Source organism: Wyeomyia smithii, chromosome 2, assembly GCF_029784165.1.
Source record: "Wyeomyia smithii strain HCP4-BCI-WySm-NY-G18 chromosome 2, ASM2978416v1, whole genome shotgun sequence".
NCBI classification, from domain to species: domain Eukaryota; kingdom Metazoa; phylum Arthropoda; class Insecta; order Diptera; family Culicidae; genus Wyeomyia; species Wyeomyia smithii.
This window is the reverse complement of record NC_073695.1, coordinates 77,254,098-77,268,905: the sequence shown is the minus strand read 5'-3', so window position 1 is coordinate 77,268,905 and position 14,808 is coordinate 77,254,098. Positions and strand designations below refer to the sequence as shown.

General features: G+C 39.7%; 1 protein-coding gene across 28 annotated transcripts in view; it reads right to left on the bottom strand.

Annotated features, from left to right (window-relative positions):
• Positions 1–14,808, bottom strand: part of LOC129725096 (potassium voltage-gated channel subfamily KQT member 1-like) — a 612,086-nt gene that overhangs the window by 181,835 nt on the left and 415,443 nt on the right. For all 28 annotated transcript variants that reach the window (XR_008728015.1, XM_055680533.1, XM_055680531.1 and 25 more), the window contains one exon: positions 701–889. Coding sequence is in view for 27 of the 28 variants with exons in the window: in XM_055680533.1 (XP_055536508.1) it covers positions 701–889 (189 nt within the window). In the remaining variant the exon portion in view is untranslated. The remainder of the gene's footprint in view (positions 1–700; positions 890–14,808) is intronic.

Sequence of the window (14,808 nt, the reverse complement as noted above, 5' to 3'; positions counted from 1 at the left end):
TAAAATAACCATTCTATTTACACAAACAAGCAGTCGAGGGTATTTAGACTTGTTTCCAAATGAAAAAGCTTCTGCTAGACAATAAAATATTTCACAAAAACTGAGTATTCTTGGATCACTGAATGTAATATTAAGACAATTTCGTGCTCTTCAGATTAAAAACAAGCATACAAATTCGTATTCAATGCGCGTAAATGGTATTTGCTTTCTGTTTTGGAGGCGATATGCGAACTCAGGATTAATGGTATGTAATGCATACATATTTCGACTCCGTTAAAATATGTTTACATTAATAAACATGCTTTGAGATATAATTTGTGCTTCGTTGGGTAATTATGTATTAAAGAACATTGAACGTAGTTGTTATGCTCTTCTAGTTGAAGTTAAAGTTAATTATAATTAATGCATAAACAATGCTCAATTTCAAATGTATTTTATACACATTTTAACGTTTTTATTGACAATGGTGTTGGAAGATGAATGCTAAACAGAATTTCACAAAGGGGTATTAATGTTGGGTATTCTTATGAAGAGCTACATATAGGAGAAAACGGCTGTATGTTAAAAACTGGGATAGAAGAAAGGTTTTTTTTCCTGTCCTTTAAATTGATAAATTGATTTTTGGTATCTTTGCTTCGCGTTAAAATGCTGTTGTTTTACTGTGTTGACACTCTTCAAAACAAGATTGCAATCTACTTACACAAGGACATGGTAGAGAATCGCTTTGACGCCCCGCGGTCGCTCCAGAAAGTTGTAGACCCTGCTTTGCAGCCGCCTATAACGGGCATCACGTCGTGAGCCGCGGTTATAGTTGAGCGGCTTCCCCAGCAGTGACATTCGTGGACGGGCAAGCCGGTCGGCCCTATTTTTGTCCGATAGTTTGCAAGCACTGTAAACAGAGAAACGAAAAGGTAAAGATAATATTTAATATCTTTGGTACTATTGCGTTATGTTTAATTATTTTAGTTGTTATATTTAATCATTGTAAATAATATATTATCAATATAACCATTGCAAATGGCGTGACTTATATATCTATAAGTCACGCCATTTGCAATGACATACAATTTATACCGCTATAGAAAACTTGATTGGTAGAACTGTCCGTAACTCCAAACCGTAGGTTACTAGGAGGCGTCTATTCCATTTTCCTGAGGAAACACCCTCTATGTCTCAGGCAGTGTGTGTTTCGGACCATCACTTTAAATTTAAACATATTCTTGATTGCCCAGCGTTTGATTCGGCACGGCGATATGAGTGCTGTTTATACAACCCTCGAAATCTATGCAGATTTTCGCACTCGACCTCATAAATTTTATCAAACCGTCCCTTTGTACCATTAGCATATTACCACCGAATCTGCCGACCGGCTGTTGTGTTGCTCCGAGCAAGCCGGACAGACCGGTGGTACACCGGAAGAGTTCATGAAAACTGCTTTGACAGCGGGTGGGAAAAGGCATTTGAAATATGGGCCCATATCACGTTTCGCCGGTCGGCAACCTTGTCATCGTTCTCGTGTAGATAATGGACATAATGGATGAAATGGGCCGCCGGGTGAAATTATCTGACGGGGCAAAACAGCGTCAACGATTTGGGGCTGTCATGCAAATTGTAAATTTTTAGAAAATTTCGAAAAATTGACAGGGTGGAAAATAGTGTTTTATTGTAGAACAGTTGAAAGAGTTGTTACAAATTTAGACATACCTAAATAATGAAATAAATTGTGAGTTGGTTCGAAAACAAGTACGAGGCGTTACCACCGAACATGAAATAATGGAGTTGCATGGTTGCTGGTGACAGATCAAAGTTTTTAATGGTGATATTCGCTGTGTATAGTTAGAGATTGAATCATGTTTGCAAAATCAAAATTCTTTCCAATCACTCTATAGGAAGCATAACAGAATGAACCGGATTAGCCACACATCAGGATTTGACAGCAACATTACTTTCCCAATTTACGCTGGCAGGAAAATTGCGTTGAACGTTCGTATCGGTTTCTGTTGTGAGCGCCATGGATTTAAATAAATCCCATTTACCCTGACTGATACGACAGCATAAAGAGGGTTTGCTGAAATACGGGTCAAATACTCGTCTGGTTTTGGGTAGCGAATCCCTCCGTTGCTGTTTGTATTTATGCAAAGAAGCCACAATGCAACGGGTTCACAGTATGACATGTTCTGACGTAATAGCTCACACCCGCTCTAGCACCAGCACAAACGATACTGCGATGTTAATGAATTCGAATAGCTTATTAAGATACAGCTTTGTGGTGGTGCTCGACGGTTTGAGATTGTGTTTGTGAGATCCTTCTCAAGTTTATCAGGTCAACTTCGTTTCAAACTAATACCAGTGACTAAAGCGGAAACAAAAGCAGTAATAATGGGGAAGTAAATTGCTGTTCACTGTGCTAATTCCTTTCCGCCGGATCGAGAAACCTTTGGTGACATCGTCGTCATAGTCGGATTATAAAAAGGTAGCCCTTCCAAAGAATCACAGGCCACTCTTGAAGGACGCTCACCGGGGCCACTTTCTCGTTTGTTCGGACCAAATGTTGTGTAGGCTGGCAAGTGTATATAAAATGGTTTGAAATGGAGAATTGAGAAATTATGAGAAATTAAGGTTTACAACCATTCAAAACCATGACAAAAAATTGATCTCATATGAAACAAATTCTGATTGATGACGAGCAGTTGAATTAATTTCACTTTCCAGGTTTAGTTATCAGTTAAAAAGTGGGAAAATTATTGTGGCGAAAACAAGTACTTCAATATGAGATCTTCAACCCCATTTAAAGATGATAATATTAATAAGAGATCAGTTTTATTACATGACATCATTTTGTTTATTCAATTTATTCTTTATTGGAGCACCTGTTATTGAATGTTATAAAATGCTCTAATACATTATTGTATTGAAAACGACCACAATCTGCTTCATCATTCGGAAGGATTTTTATTATTTGATTCACACATTTGACTTTATTAGGGTAAGAGAAATAAATTTATTTTAAGGAAAAAAAACGAAAAGACAGCACCAATTTTGATTTACTCGGCTCTTCGAGAAACCTTTCGGGATCAATCACGTTACGTTCGTTCAATTTCCGGCATGTTTGCATTCTATCAGGACAAACCCTATCGATAACTTCATCCAATAACATTATGAAGCTAGCAAACGTTATTGGCAACATTCCCATTTTCACTTCGTTTGCCTTCTGACAACGATTCTGTTGATCCGATCAGAAGAGAGAAAAAAAAAACGAAAGAAGAAAATGGAGCAAAAAACCACAATCAAAATAGAACCATTCCATTCTGCGTTACCTGTAGATCTGGATCTAGACAGAGAAAGCCTTTATCCACCGGAAATGAGAAAAAAATCCATTTTAGTCGGGTGCAATCATTAGTCAGCGATTCCACGTTCCATCCCGTCACACTTTTCCCATCTGAAGCTGTTTTTTTTGCGGATTCTTTGTACAATGTGATGGTTTGCTAAGCTTGGTCCTAATTCTGTGATGTATTATCTCACTTGGAGCTTTTCCGGAAGCGTTTCGTTGCTGTGTACATTGCATTTCATGGCAGCATCCTTTTTCTTCTTTGTTCGGTGGATATTGCCCCGGTGAAAAGCTTCGTTCTTTCCTCATCCCTTAGCTTCACACCGCTTCTACCGACTTCGACCCTTTTAGTCCGACCTTTGCCCGGCTGGCTTTATTAGGTGAATGCCATTGCGACGTTAGTTCACTTGTTGATTCGTGTTTTTTCGCCTAGGGTTTTAAGCGGTTGTGACGAGAAATCCAGGATTAAGCCACCATCAAATTATGGTGAGCTGGTAAAGATGGTGAAACGGTGCTCAGACTATGAGTAGGGGGAAACAACCGCTTCGAGAAGTTCCGATCTGGGGCAGAGGAGGCTCTAGGATTATTATTTTGGAACAGTCATAAATTAGAGTGGTAAGAATGTGGTTTTTGTTAGTGTTTTGATTCATTTCTATTGTTTGACAGATGAGAGTTTATCGTGATATTTCTTAGCAAATATTTTACCGAAGCGTTATGGTTCAAGTTTACGTAGAGCATACTCGAAACAAAGATCGAAACAAAAAAGGCAAACAATAATTCTCTCAACTATCATGAGTTTATATGACAACCACAAAAACGAATTGCCTCCGACCATTTTCTCTTCGGTAGTCAGGGCAAAGTTCCTGCAGTCAATTAATTACCGCTTTTAGCAGCAAATTAATTCTCTCCTAGCTTTGTCTCGATCAGCGTAGACTGTTCCAAGCGGTGGAAATCTATAAGGATGTAGGTAAGAAGGTACTTTGCGGTGGCGAGCTTCATTGAAGAAAGTTTTTGTGCATTCTGCCATAGAAATTTACTCGCTCCGGCTCGCGCCCAGCAGTATAAAGCTAAAGATAAACTTTTTCCTTCTCAGAACTTTGCTCCAGTCTTTCGTGCTACTGCGATTCGGTGCCGTGGGCGGAAGATGCTTGTAGTATAGCGTTTTCGTTATCCTTATGTTTCGGTTTCGGCTCGCCAGCATCCTGATGGTACGGATAGATTACCCACTTTTGCCTGCAGAGAAGCGGAACGGAGACGACTTAATCTGAAAAATGCATACTATATAATCGAAGCCGGAATTTTACCTCACTAACAGCGAGTTGTTCAGACATTGCCGCTGGGATTTGATGTTGAAAATTGGAATCGTTCTCATGCTTACAAGGTTGTTTCGGCCAGGGGCAGAACGGTTGTCGAGTGCTTTAATCGACTGCTTTTTTCCAAAAACTTTTCCAGACGATTGCAACTGACCTAGTCGATTGAGGAGAATCGCTATTGAAGAATGTATACAAAGGAAGTGAAGCAAAGCTCCTCTTCTCGTTGAAAACATAAACTTTTAAGAAAATCTACTAACCCTCTAGTGCCTAGTGCCGCCTTTAGACGGTCTTCAGTCAAACCTCTAAAAATCTTCAATCAATACTTAAAAAATGTTTATAAAGTTTCATAGTGGTTTTTTCGAAGTCCGTCTGAAAATTAACTTGGGCACTAGAGGATTAATCATTATAATTATTATTATTGTTTCTGAATGCCTTTTAAATGAATTCCTTTGTAACAGCGCTGGTTTTTTCAGCAGATTAGTGTACACATTCTTCAACAATGGAATTACACAACTTCCATGCCTATTTAACGACTGAACGCATCGGACCTCTCACTTTATTTTGAGTATGTAATAGCCTCGTAGCACACTTTGTCACTTTTCATTATCCCCTGCGTGGTAACGTCTGGTGCGACTTTTTCGCCCAGTAAGCAGAAGCTTTGCTGTTAATCCTGAATTTGTTTTTTTGCTTCATTGCTATGGTCGTTCATTATTCTGCCAAGGCAACAGTCGGCAGATTGAATAAAATTACTGGAAAAAGACACAGTGGGACTTTTTCCACGGTCTCATACGATGCTCAATGGATGGAAGTAAAGAGTGTAATAAAGTGCGGTAAAAAATGGGGTCACTTTGTCCGATCTCAGTGCGAGGAATGGTTCTTTTGCTGCATCACGGTTCGGTTTGACCGGTCGGCGGCTATTACCAACGTTGTCAGTGCTGGCATTCAACAGAATCCGGGCAGTCTACACCGAACAAAGACGATTACGACAACGTACGTAATGTTTGTAGCCCAGTGCAGCGCCATCCGAGCAAGCATCAAGGGTGGTATCAGATCGGGCAAAAACTCGCTGTCAATTATTTGTGCAATTTTACTGGATGCGTTCCGCACATGGCGTCGGTGGAAAAGAATGGAAAACAGATTTCCCGGTTGACTCGTGAGAAGGTAGGGTTTATTTTGACATTACTTCCAACATAAGCTGAGGAGCTGTCAGTGAAAGTATGTATTCCAGTGGTGCACAGACGCTTAAACTCTTTGATCATCATCAGCAAACAGATGAACTTACGTCGAACAAGTTCCAATCACTATTCATTACTGGTACAAAATACTCTGGTTGGTCTGGTTGGATAGCAGCAGAACGCAAAAAAGAAACCGTTGGTTGGAATGGTTTTTCAGCTGCATATATAGCAATTTCAAGGTGACCTAGTTTCGTACAATCCGTACGGTGTACAAAGTATGCAAAGTATTGAATTAGGTTGGTTATTAGTACTAGAACCCATGTTTGAACGAAATTATCGTCCAGCAGTAACGCGTAATGTTCAGTCTAGTAATGCCAAGTTTGTGTAGATTAAGAGAATAAAATTATCTCACTCGGGTCTATGTATGCTTGTCCAGCGTCGGTGGTAGGATTATAAGACTGTTTTATTCTAACAAATCATATAACACGAAGTGAAATGGAAGGCATTAGAGCGCCATTATATGGTATTGTCGCTCTACTTGGAGATTATTGCCGTGTAATGTGTCACAATGGCTAATAGTAAACCCTTCTGCTTCAGGTTATTGCCTTTTATCAGAAGAACAGTATGTTTAAAATTACTCGCTGCCTTACGCAGGGAGGTTTGGAGATCGATATTCTAGTAATTGAAATATGTTCATATATTTGATAACTACTTTAAGCATTATTCAGAGAGTCACACTATTCTGTTAACAGAATGATTGATGGAGGCGCATGATTATTCAATAATAGGTTAACAGTAAGGCGTATACACAGAGTCACCGCTGTTGGTGATGTTTCTTTAACTTCGATTACGTTTTTGAATGCCAATGTTTTTATAAGTTTTAGTCGGTATTTATTACGCCAGAGTAGATACCAACTAAGATACTAACAATTAACGACCCCTCAAAACCAAAAAGTATTTGTCTTCAAAACTTTTTACCGGAATAGGGTTTGGTTGGAATTAGACCATTCAGAATTGAGGAAGACCACAATAACATTAACCCGTAAAGACCCGGGACGGAACTTGTTTTTTGAAAATGCTCGTTCTCAGCACTGGAACGGCCGATTTGGGAAAACTTGGAATTTTATTCAAGGGAAATAGTTGCTCTTAGTTTTGGTTAAGGTGCCACCCGTCTGGACCCTTCCCCGTTTTTGTGAGACGCAAACATGTCTGTGTTTTTTTTTCTAATTTTTCAAACAGATTGAGCAAACACTGGGAATTTTCATACGTATCAATTGCTACATGTATCAAATCATGTCAGGTGGATGAAATATGGTATGTAAGAATGTATTTTGGAGATTCTAAATTATTTCAGTACAAAATCACAAAACTACGCAATTTTATCAAATAACAAAACCGTTCTTCAAATTTTAAGCTCTACATTTTTGAGGTTAGGTCTCCTGAATCCTTATGCGATGAAATATTTGTTCTACCCAAGCAGCACGCATTGTTGCAATGAAGCAAATGCAACTCTCAATGCAGCATTCAAAGATTGTAATAAATCGCATCCGTTACTTTTATTCAACTTGTAAATAACCGAAAAAGCGCAGGAGGTGGAGCCTATATGCAACTAACAGTGCTATGTGAACCATCATCTGCATCGATAGCCGCTGCAGTAAAGGAAGAAAAGAGAGGAGAAATAAAGTTAAGTTTGTTTACCTTTACTGTCATTACTCTTCGGTGATGGTGTCGCGAAGTTCAATATAACTACATACATTATAAAAAACCTCAAATATATCGAACTTTTTCTCTACTTACGCTTCTGATAGGTATGTTATTCTACCTGCGATTCAAAATTTACCGTGCAAAAAATGTTTTTACTTCGTAATTATTCACGCGCCTTTTATAAAGTGTTGTAAAAGAAATTTTATGATTCAAACTCGCCAAATTATAAACAATGTTTTGGGAAACGATAGTTCAGAAAACCTTGCTCAGTGGATTTGCAGTGTTAATCATGCGGAATATGGAATAACAAAACCATATTTCCAACAATAATCATTTATCATTCGTTTATATTAGAGATGGCTGTTTATTGTGTGGTAATTTTAGCAAATACATGGTTCAACAAGATGTTGCTATACATTTTCATCACTAGTTTGCTTTCCTTAAAAGAAAACGTTTGTGAAACAACAATATGCAACATCATGTGACATTATCGTTATTTAAAAGCATCATGAAATATGCAGTTGGAAATAGATTGCAGAAAACTATTGAGCAATTTCTAGTTTTCAGTTACGAGAATGATACACGTAAATAGCAAAATGTTGCTCAATTCTTTCATATTTCTTCAGAGTAACCGAAAAAGTTTCTTGCACCGTTAAAAAAGTTTTAAAACAACAAATATTGAGTAGTCTCATTTGAAAACATGTTGCAAGTGCTGCTTGGGTAACATGCAAACATTTTGAGAAAAACGAGTTTCAATTCACTATTTTTCACATATTTTCATGGAAACCTGATTTTCTCAGTCTCCCACAGTAGTTTTCTACTAAGCTCTTCAAATTTCAAGCTCTATATTTCTAGAGTAACGTCTTCTGAATCCAAAGATGCTGGAAGATTTATTCTAGCATGCACAGATTTAGAGAAAAACGAGTTTGAATTCACTAAAGTACGAGTTCTTATAAAAACTTGATTTTCTCCAAATATGAGCATGCTAGAATGAATCTTTCACCATCTTTGGATTCAGAAGACGTTACTCTAGAAATATAGAGCTTGAAAATTGGAGCGCTTAGTTGAAAACTACGGTGGGAAACTGAGAAAATCAGGTTTCCATGAAAATATGTACTTTAGTGAATTTAAACTCGTTTTTCTCAAAATTTTGCTAAAATAAATATTTCATCGCGTATGGATTCGGGAGACATAACCTTAAGAATGTAGAGCTTAAAATTTGAAGAACGGTTTTGTTATTTGAATTTTTATAAAATTACGTAGTTTTGTGATTTTGTACTGAAATAATTTAGAATCTCCAAAATTCACTCTTACATACCATATTTCATCCACCTGACATGATTTGATACATGGAGCAATTGATACGTATGAAAATTCCCAGTGTTTACTCAATCTGTTTGGAAAATTAGAAAAAAAACACAGACATATTTGCGTTTCACAAAAACGGGGAGGGGTCCAGAGGGGTGGCACTTTAACCAAAACTTAGAGCAACTATTCCCCTTGAATAAAATTCCAAGTTTTCCCAAATCGGCCGTTCCAGTGCTGAGAACGAGCATTTTCAAAAAACAAGTTCCGTCCCGGGTCTTTACGGGTTAAACAACCGACCGTACATTCTTCATGAGATATTTGCTCCGATGACGATTCAATATTTACTCCGATAACGTACAAAAAGATTGAAATTTTGAGTAGGTTGAGTTACGAAAAATGTAGGGGAGCTCCAAGAGCCGCAATGTTACAGAGTCCGCTTTCATAAGCGAGTGGTCGTAGGTTCAAATGTTAGGAGAATCAGGCCATTTGGTTGTCAAAGAACTTTAGCATGGATTTTTCTCAGGCTCCCCACCACATACCTTTCCGTCAATCTGAATTCTATAGTACCCCTGTTGACTCTCCTCCTCGCAAAAATAAGTCCCTTGGTATAATAAAACCGGTCTGAGTGACTTATGAAAGTTCTCTCCAGGAAATTGTAACTAGGCGATGTTGTTTGGATGGACAGCGGCTCGGTCTAGTAGAGCAGTAAGCTTGAAACGGAAAGGGTAAAACTTACACAAGCACGGATATGAATGATAAGCGTTTCACTTGCTTCAATAGTGATGCTGCCAATAATATAAAGTGCGGAGTACAGAAAACACCTGGTAATATCACAATAGATCTAATGTTCTTTGGTTGCGGTGATGAGTCCACACAGAAAAAAAATTAAAAAAGTAACTCCTAAATTACTAACATGTATGTTAAGGAACTCTAGAATTATTTTAAATACCAGGCATGGAAAATACACATTTGAAAAAAAAAAAAACAACTAGCTGATCCGGCAAACTTCGTTTCGCTTATTTGATGCTCATTTTTATTGAATTTAAACATTGCAGGCATATGAATTCCTAATTGATTAAACATACTTCCAAAAATTGATCTTGCGATTTGTTTATAGTCTGAAAATGCATGACAAATCTGATATTGGATACGTTCTCATTCAAAAGGCAAATTGTTTGAAATGATTGGTTTCAACAGAATATACTCGCCTTGAAAGAATATTTCCGGAATCGTAATGATGCCCAGAGACCTGAAATGAATTGCCGGCGCAATTTTGAAATCCATGGTTGCAACTATAAGAGCTAAACACACGGCCAGATACACCGTCTGTTCCTCGAACGAACTGAAACGCCTCGTGTTGAGCGAAAATATCCAGGTGAAAATTGGAGCCGAATATGGACCAACATAGCAAACAAACAGATGTCGTCAAACCTGCGTAGCAACCTCTATCTGTTCGTAAACGAGAAGACGGAGCATAGACGGATGATGCGAATCATCCAACGAGCTGACGGTGAGTACTGTCTTCACTGTAATGCAACGGTTGAATCGCTGGAGCATAAATTCAGTGGCTGCGCTCGTGTAGCACACGCATGAGCGTGAGTGCAACAACAGATATCTTCTATACTTGGTAGGTGGCGGCGTCTTTCATTCGACGATCTAATTCGGCCTGCCTTGGTAAATATACGCCTAATAGAACGTAGACAGATATTAAGACTCTTCATATTATACATCACCTACGTTAATGAAGTTAACGGTAGAATCGATGTTGGCGAGCTTGAGTTTTACATAAGATGTGATTCTGTATAATATGTTAATATTTTTTCTGAAGCAATAAGCAATACTTTTTTACAAATAGAAAAAAAATATGTGTATTTTCGGGATGCATGATATCCAGAGACCAGAAATCGAGCCCAGGCGCTATTTTGAAGTTCAAGATGTTGACTTTCGGTTACTAGAAAACAGTATAAAATGAATAAATTGCACCTAATGTGGGTCTTTTCGGAGTCAGAAAAATGTCTCCAAATGTCCAAAAAGTCACTCCAGACGCCATTTTGAAGTTCACTTTGATAACTTCCGGTTTCTGGAAAACGGCTTGAATAGTCGAATACCACCCAATATGGGTAATTCCGAATTCAATAGGATGCCCTGAGGCTAGAAATCAACTCTAGACGCCATTTTAAAATTCAAGATGGTACATCGGGGTTTAGGCAAAAGAGCAAAGCCTTGGTGCTACATTCCGAGTCAGAACTTGACCTTCTGTTTACTATACACAGACTTCGCAGCCAACCGATTAGTGTCCAGGACAATTGCGGGACTAGCGCTACGATTCTACTGACACTAACAATCTCTCCCGAGACAGGACTCGAACCTACGACGACTGGCTTGTTAGGCCAGCATCGTATTTCGAGACCAGCTGGGTTTTAGGAAAATAGCTAAAAATAACCGAATATCACCTAATATGGATATTTCCGGAGTTAGAATTAAACTCAAAAACCGAAAATCATCGGTTTATATTTGGGTCTGCAGGTTGGCTTCTCTCGTCCAACATGGACGAAGAAAAAACTGACTCCTACGATTTAGGAGACGGAATCTTGATAGATTCCCAGTCCGATCCAGGCGGGTTCAAAATGCCGCGGATAGCAAAGGCAGCCGCACAAAACCCGATCTATCGGGTAAAACTGTACTCGGAAGGATTACGAACGGGCCCCCGGGCTGCATTTTTCCGGCCTAAAGTAAAGGCATTGAATACAATGCAGATTAACAAAGTCCGCCCAAAAAGACTGTGTGTTTAAGTGTCAAGTCTCAAACAAGATTGCTGTTTGTGATCTTTTAACACTGGGGTATAACGTGTACATACTAGCTCGCGCAGTCAAGATCGACGGTGACGGTCACCGACTCGAGTTTGACCGTCGAGAACCTGCTGAAGACTGAAACCGGCCGTTTCAGGGATTCCAGTCTTAAGCCGGTAAAGATACTTGATTGCAAGCAATTGTACTCAGTATCGCTCGACAAGGGTGCAAAAACTTACACTCAATCAGACTCGTTTCGGGTGACGTTCACCGGGTCTGCACTGCCGAGCTATGTACTCGCGAATAAGGTTCGTCAACCCGTGCGCTTGCTTGTGCCGCGGGTGATGCACTGCCTCAAATGCAACCAGTTGGGACATTCGGCCATAAACTGCGGCAATAAGGAAAGATGCGGTAAATGCGGAGAGCAACATGCGGATAACGCCTGCAATAAGAGTGCTGAAAAATGCCTCTGTTGTGGGCAGACGCTTGCCCCGCGTACAAACAGCACCAAGACAAAATCAAGCGGTCTCTGACAGAGCGCTCTAAGCGCATTTCTACAGAAATGCTTTGGGAGGCCGCTGCCACCAAACTGGTTTCCCCGAATCTTTTTAAGGTGTTGTCGACCGATGAGTCTAATTCTGTAGTTTCAGTTGGAGAACCTACTTTTGCTGAACCCAGGAAGTCTAGAAAGCGAAAAAAAACCTTCCGCCTCCTAGAATTCCCAGGAAAGGTCACAGGAGGTCCCCATCTAAAATGGCAAATACTTTCAAACAAAAAAGTGCTGGAGAAAATCTGAAGCAAACTCCTCCAGGTGTTGGCTAGACTAAATTCCCGCATGGAGTTTCCAGCACTTCCAGAAACATCAAATTGCCCAAATGTTCCTTTTCCATTCAAGACTCAGCCAGAATCTGGACTGCTAAAGTTTTCAGATATTGTGGACTGGATTTTAGGAAATTTCAACATAACTGATCCCCTTAAAAGTCTTCTGCTGGCGTTTCTAACTACAGTTGAAAAATTTTTGAAGCAGTTGACTGCTAAATGGCCCCTCCTTGCAGCGATCGTATCCTTCGATGGGTAATTCATCCGCTCAAGTTAAGGATTCTAACTATGTTTTACAGTGGAATTGAAGAAGTATCATTCCCAAAATTGATTCACCTAATGGCTCACTTGAAGTACGGACCTTAACTTCCATGATTTTAATATTCTTCGCCCTGATCGAGATACCCTTTTACGGAGAAGTACTTATAGGGATTGAAAATTGCTGTTCATTCTATGGTATTTACCTCCCCCCGATTTCAGGCATCGGAGTTGTCGCATGTCGAATGACAATACAAGGTAAAGAGCTTTGTATTCCCCCAAAGCACAGGTTGGGCAACGGCTGCTCTTTTATATAATAGTTCTCCTTCTCACGCCATGACTAAACTTGGGTGATTTTAATTCTCATGAGTGTGGCTTGGGATTTCTCTTATAATGATACCCGCTCCTCTTTATCTACAACCTTTGCGATAACTTCGATATGACAATAATAAATGATGGGGACACGTGTACCAAAATCTCCAGCGCAACTAAGCGCTTCAGATTTATCCTTATGTTCGACATCGCTACGGCTGGATTGCACATGGAAGGTAATTCTGGATTTCCACGGTAGCGATCATCTGCCTAATTTAAATTACAAATGGATCGAATTGCGCACATTCAATTATTATTCCGTATGACCTCACATGAAATATCGATTGAAAGTTATACGAGGAAAAGATTTCACGAGACGTCGAGTTGATTCAAGATCTCCCACCACTTGAAGAATACAACCTCCTCGCGAGCTTGATTCTCGACGCCGCGTTGCAAGCCCAAACGAAACGATATCCTGGCGGGAAGATTTAGAGATGGCTTCCCACACCGTGGTGGGACAAAGAGTGTTCCGATGTCTAGGCGGAAAAATCCGACGCGTTTAAGGCCTTTCGGGAGCAAGGCTAACACGATGACTTCAGTCGGTATTCGGAGCTTGAGACCAAGTTTAAAAGCTCAGCTAAAAAACGCGGCGTCGATTCGTCAACGAATAAAGCAAAATGTAGGACTGAAGACAAGTGAAAATAATTGTCACCCGAAATACGGAAAAACCTACTTCCAACCACAACTCGTATAGACCAATTGCAATGTTGTCATGTATCCGGAAAGTGATGGAGAAAATGATACTCCGTCGCTTGAACTATTAAATAGAAACTAATGATCTACTGTCGGATACTCATTTTGGTTTCCGCCGAGCCAAAGGGACGAATGAGTGTCTTGCGTTACTTTCAACAGAACAGAAGCATGGCATCTGTGTTCTTGGTCATTAGGGGGCGGAATTCTAATGACATCCTTTCGGGAAAACTTCACTAACAAGGATTTTTACCAATTTTAAGCAATTTATTGCACAATTTCGCATAGTGAAATGACACCATTTCGAATTAGCTACTTGGATTTTCCCCGGCTCATGTTTAAGCCTCCTTCTTTACAATTTTCATATTAATGACATTGACGAATGTCTGGCAAATTCATGCACGATAAGGCAACTTGCAGCCGACAGCGTGGTTTCTATCACAGGAACCAGAGCTGCCGATCTGCGAAGACCGTTGCAGGATACCATAGACAATTTGTCTGCTTGGGCTTTACAGCTAGGTATCGAATTCTCTGCGGAAAAGACTGAGATAGTAGTTTTTTTTTCTAGAAAGCGTGAACCTGCTCAGCTCCAGCCGCAATTAATGGGTAAACCGATTTCTCAGGTTCTGGTACACAAGTAACTTGGTATCTGGTTCGGCTCTAAAAGCACCTGGGGTTGTCGCATTAAGTATCTGATGAAAAAATGCCAACAAAGAGTGAATTCACTTCGTACAGTAACCGGATCGTGGTGGAGAGTCCACCCAGGTAACCTTATAAGGCTTTACCAAACAACAATATTGTTTGTAATTGGGTACGGTGTTTCTGCTTCCGCTCCGGAGCAAACACACATTTGATCAAACTGGAGCGAATACAATATCGTTGTTTGCGTATCGTCTCAGGTTGCATGCAGTCGACTCATATGATTAGTTTGGAGGTCTTAGCTGGAGTACTACCATTAAAAACCGTTTCTGGAGCCTGTCTTCTCTTATACTTATGAAGCGTGAGGTCTTGAACCGACCAGTGATGAATAATTTTGAAAGGTTAATCGAACG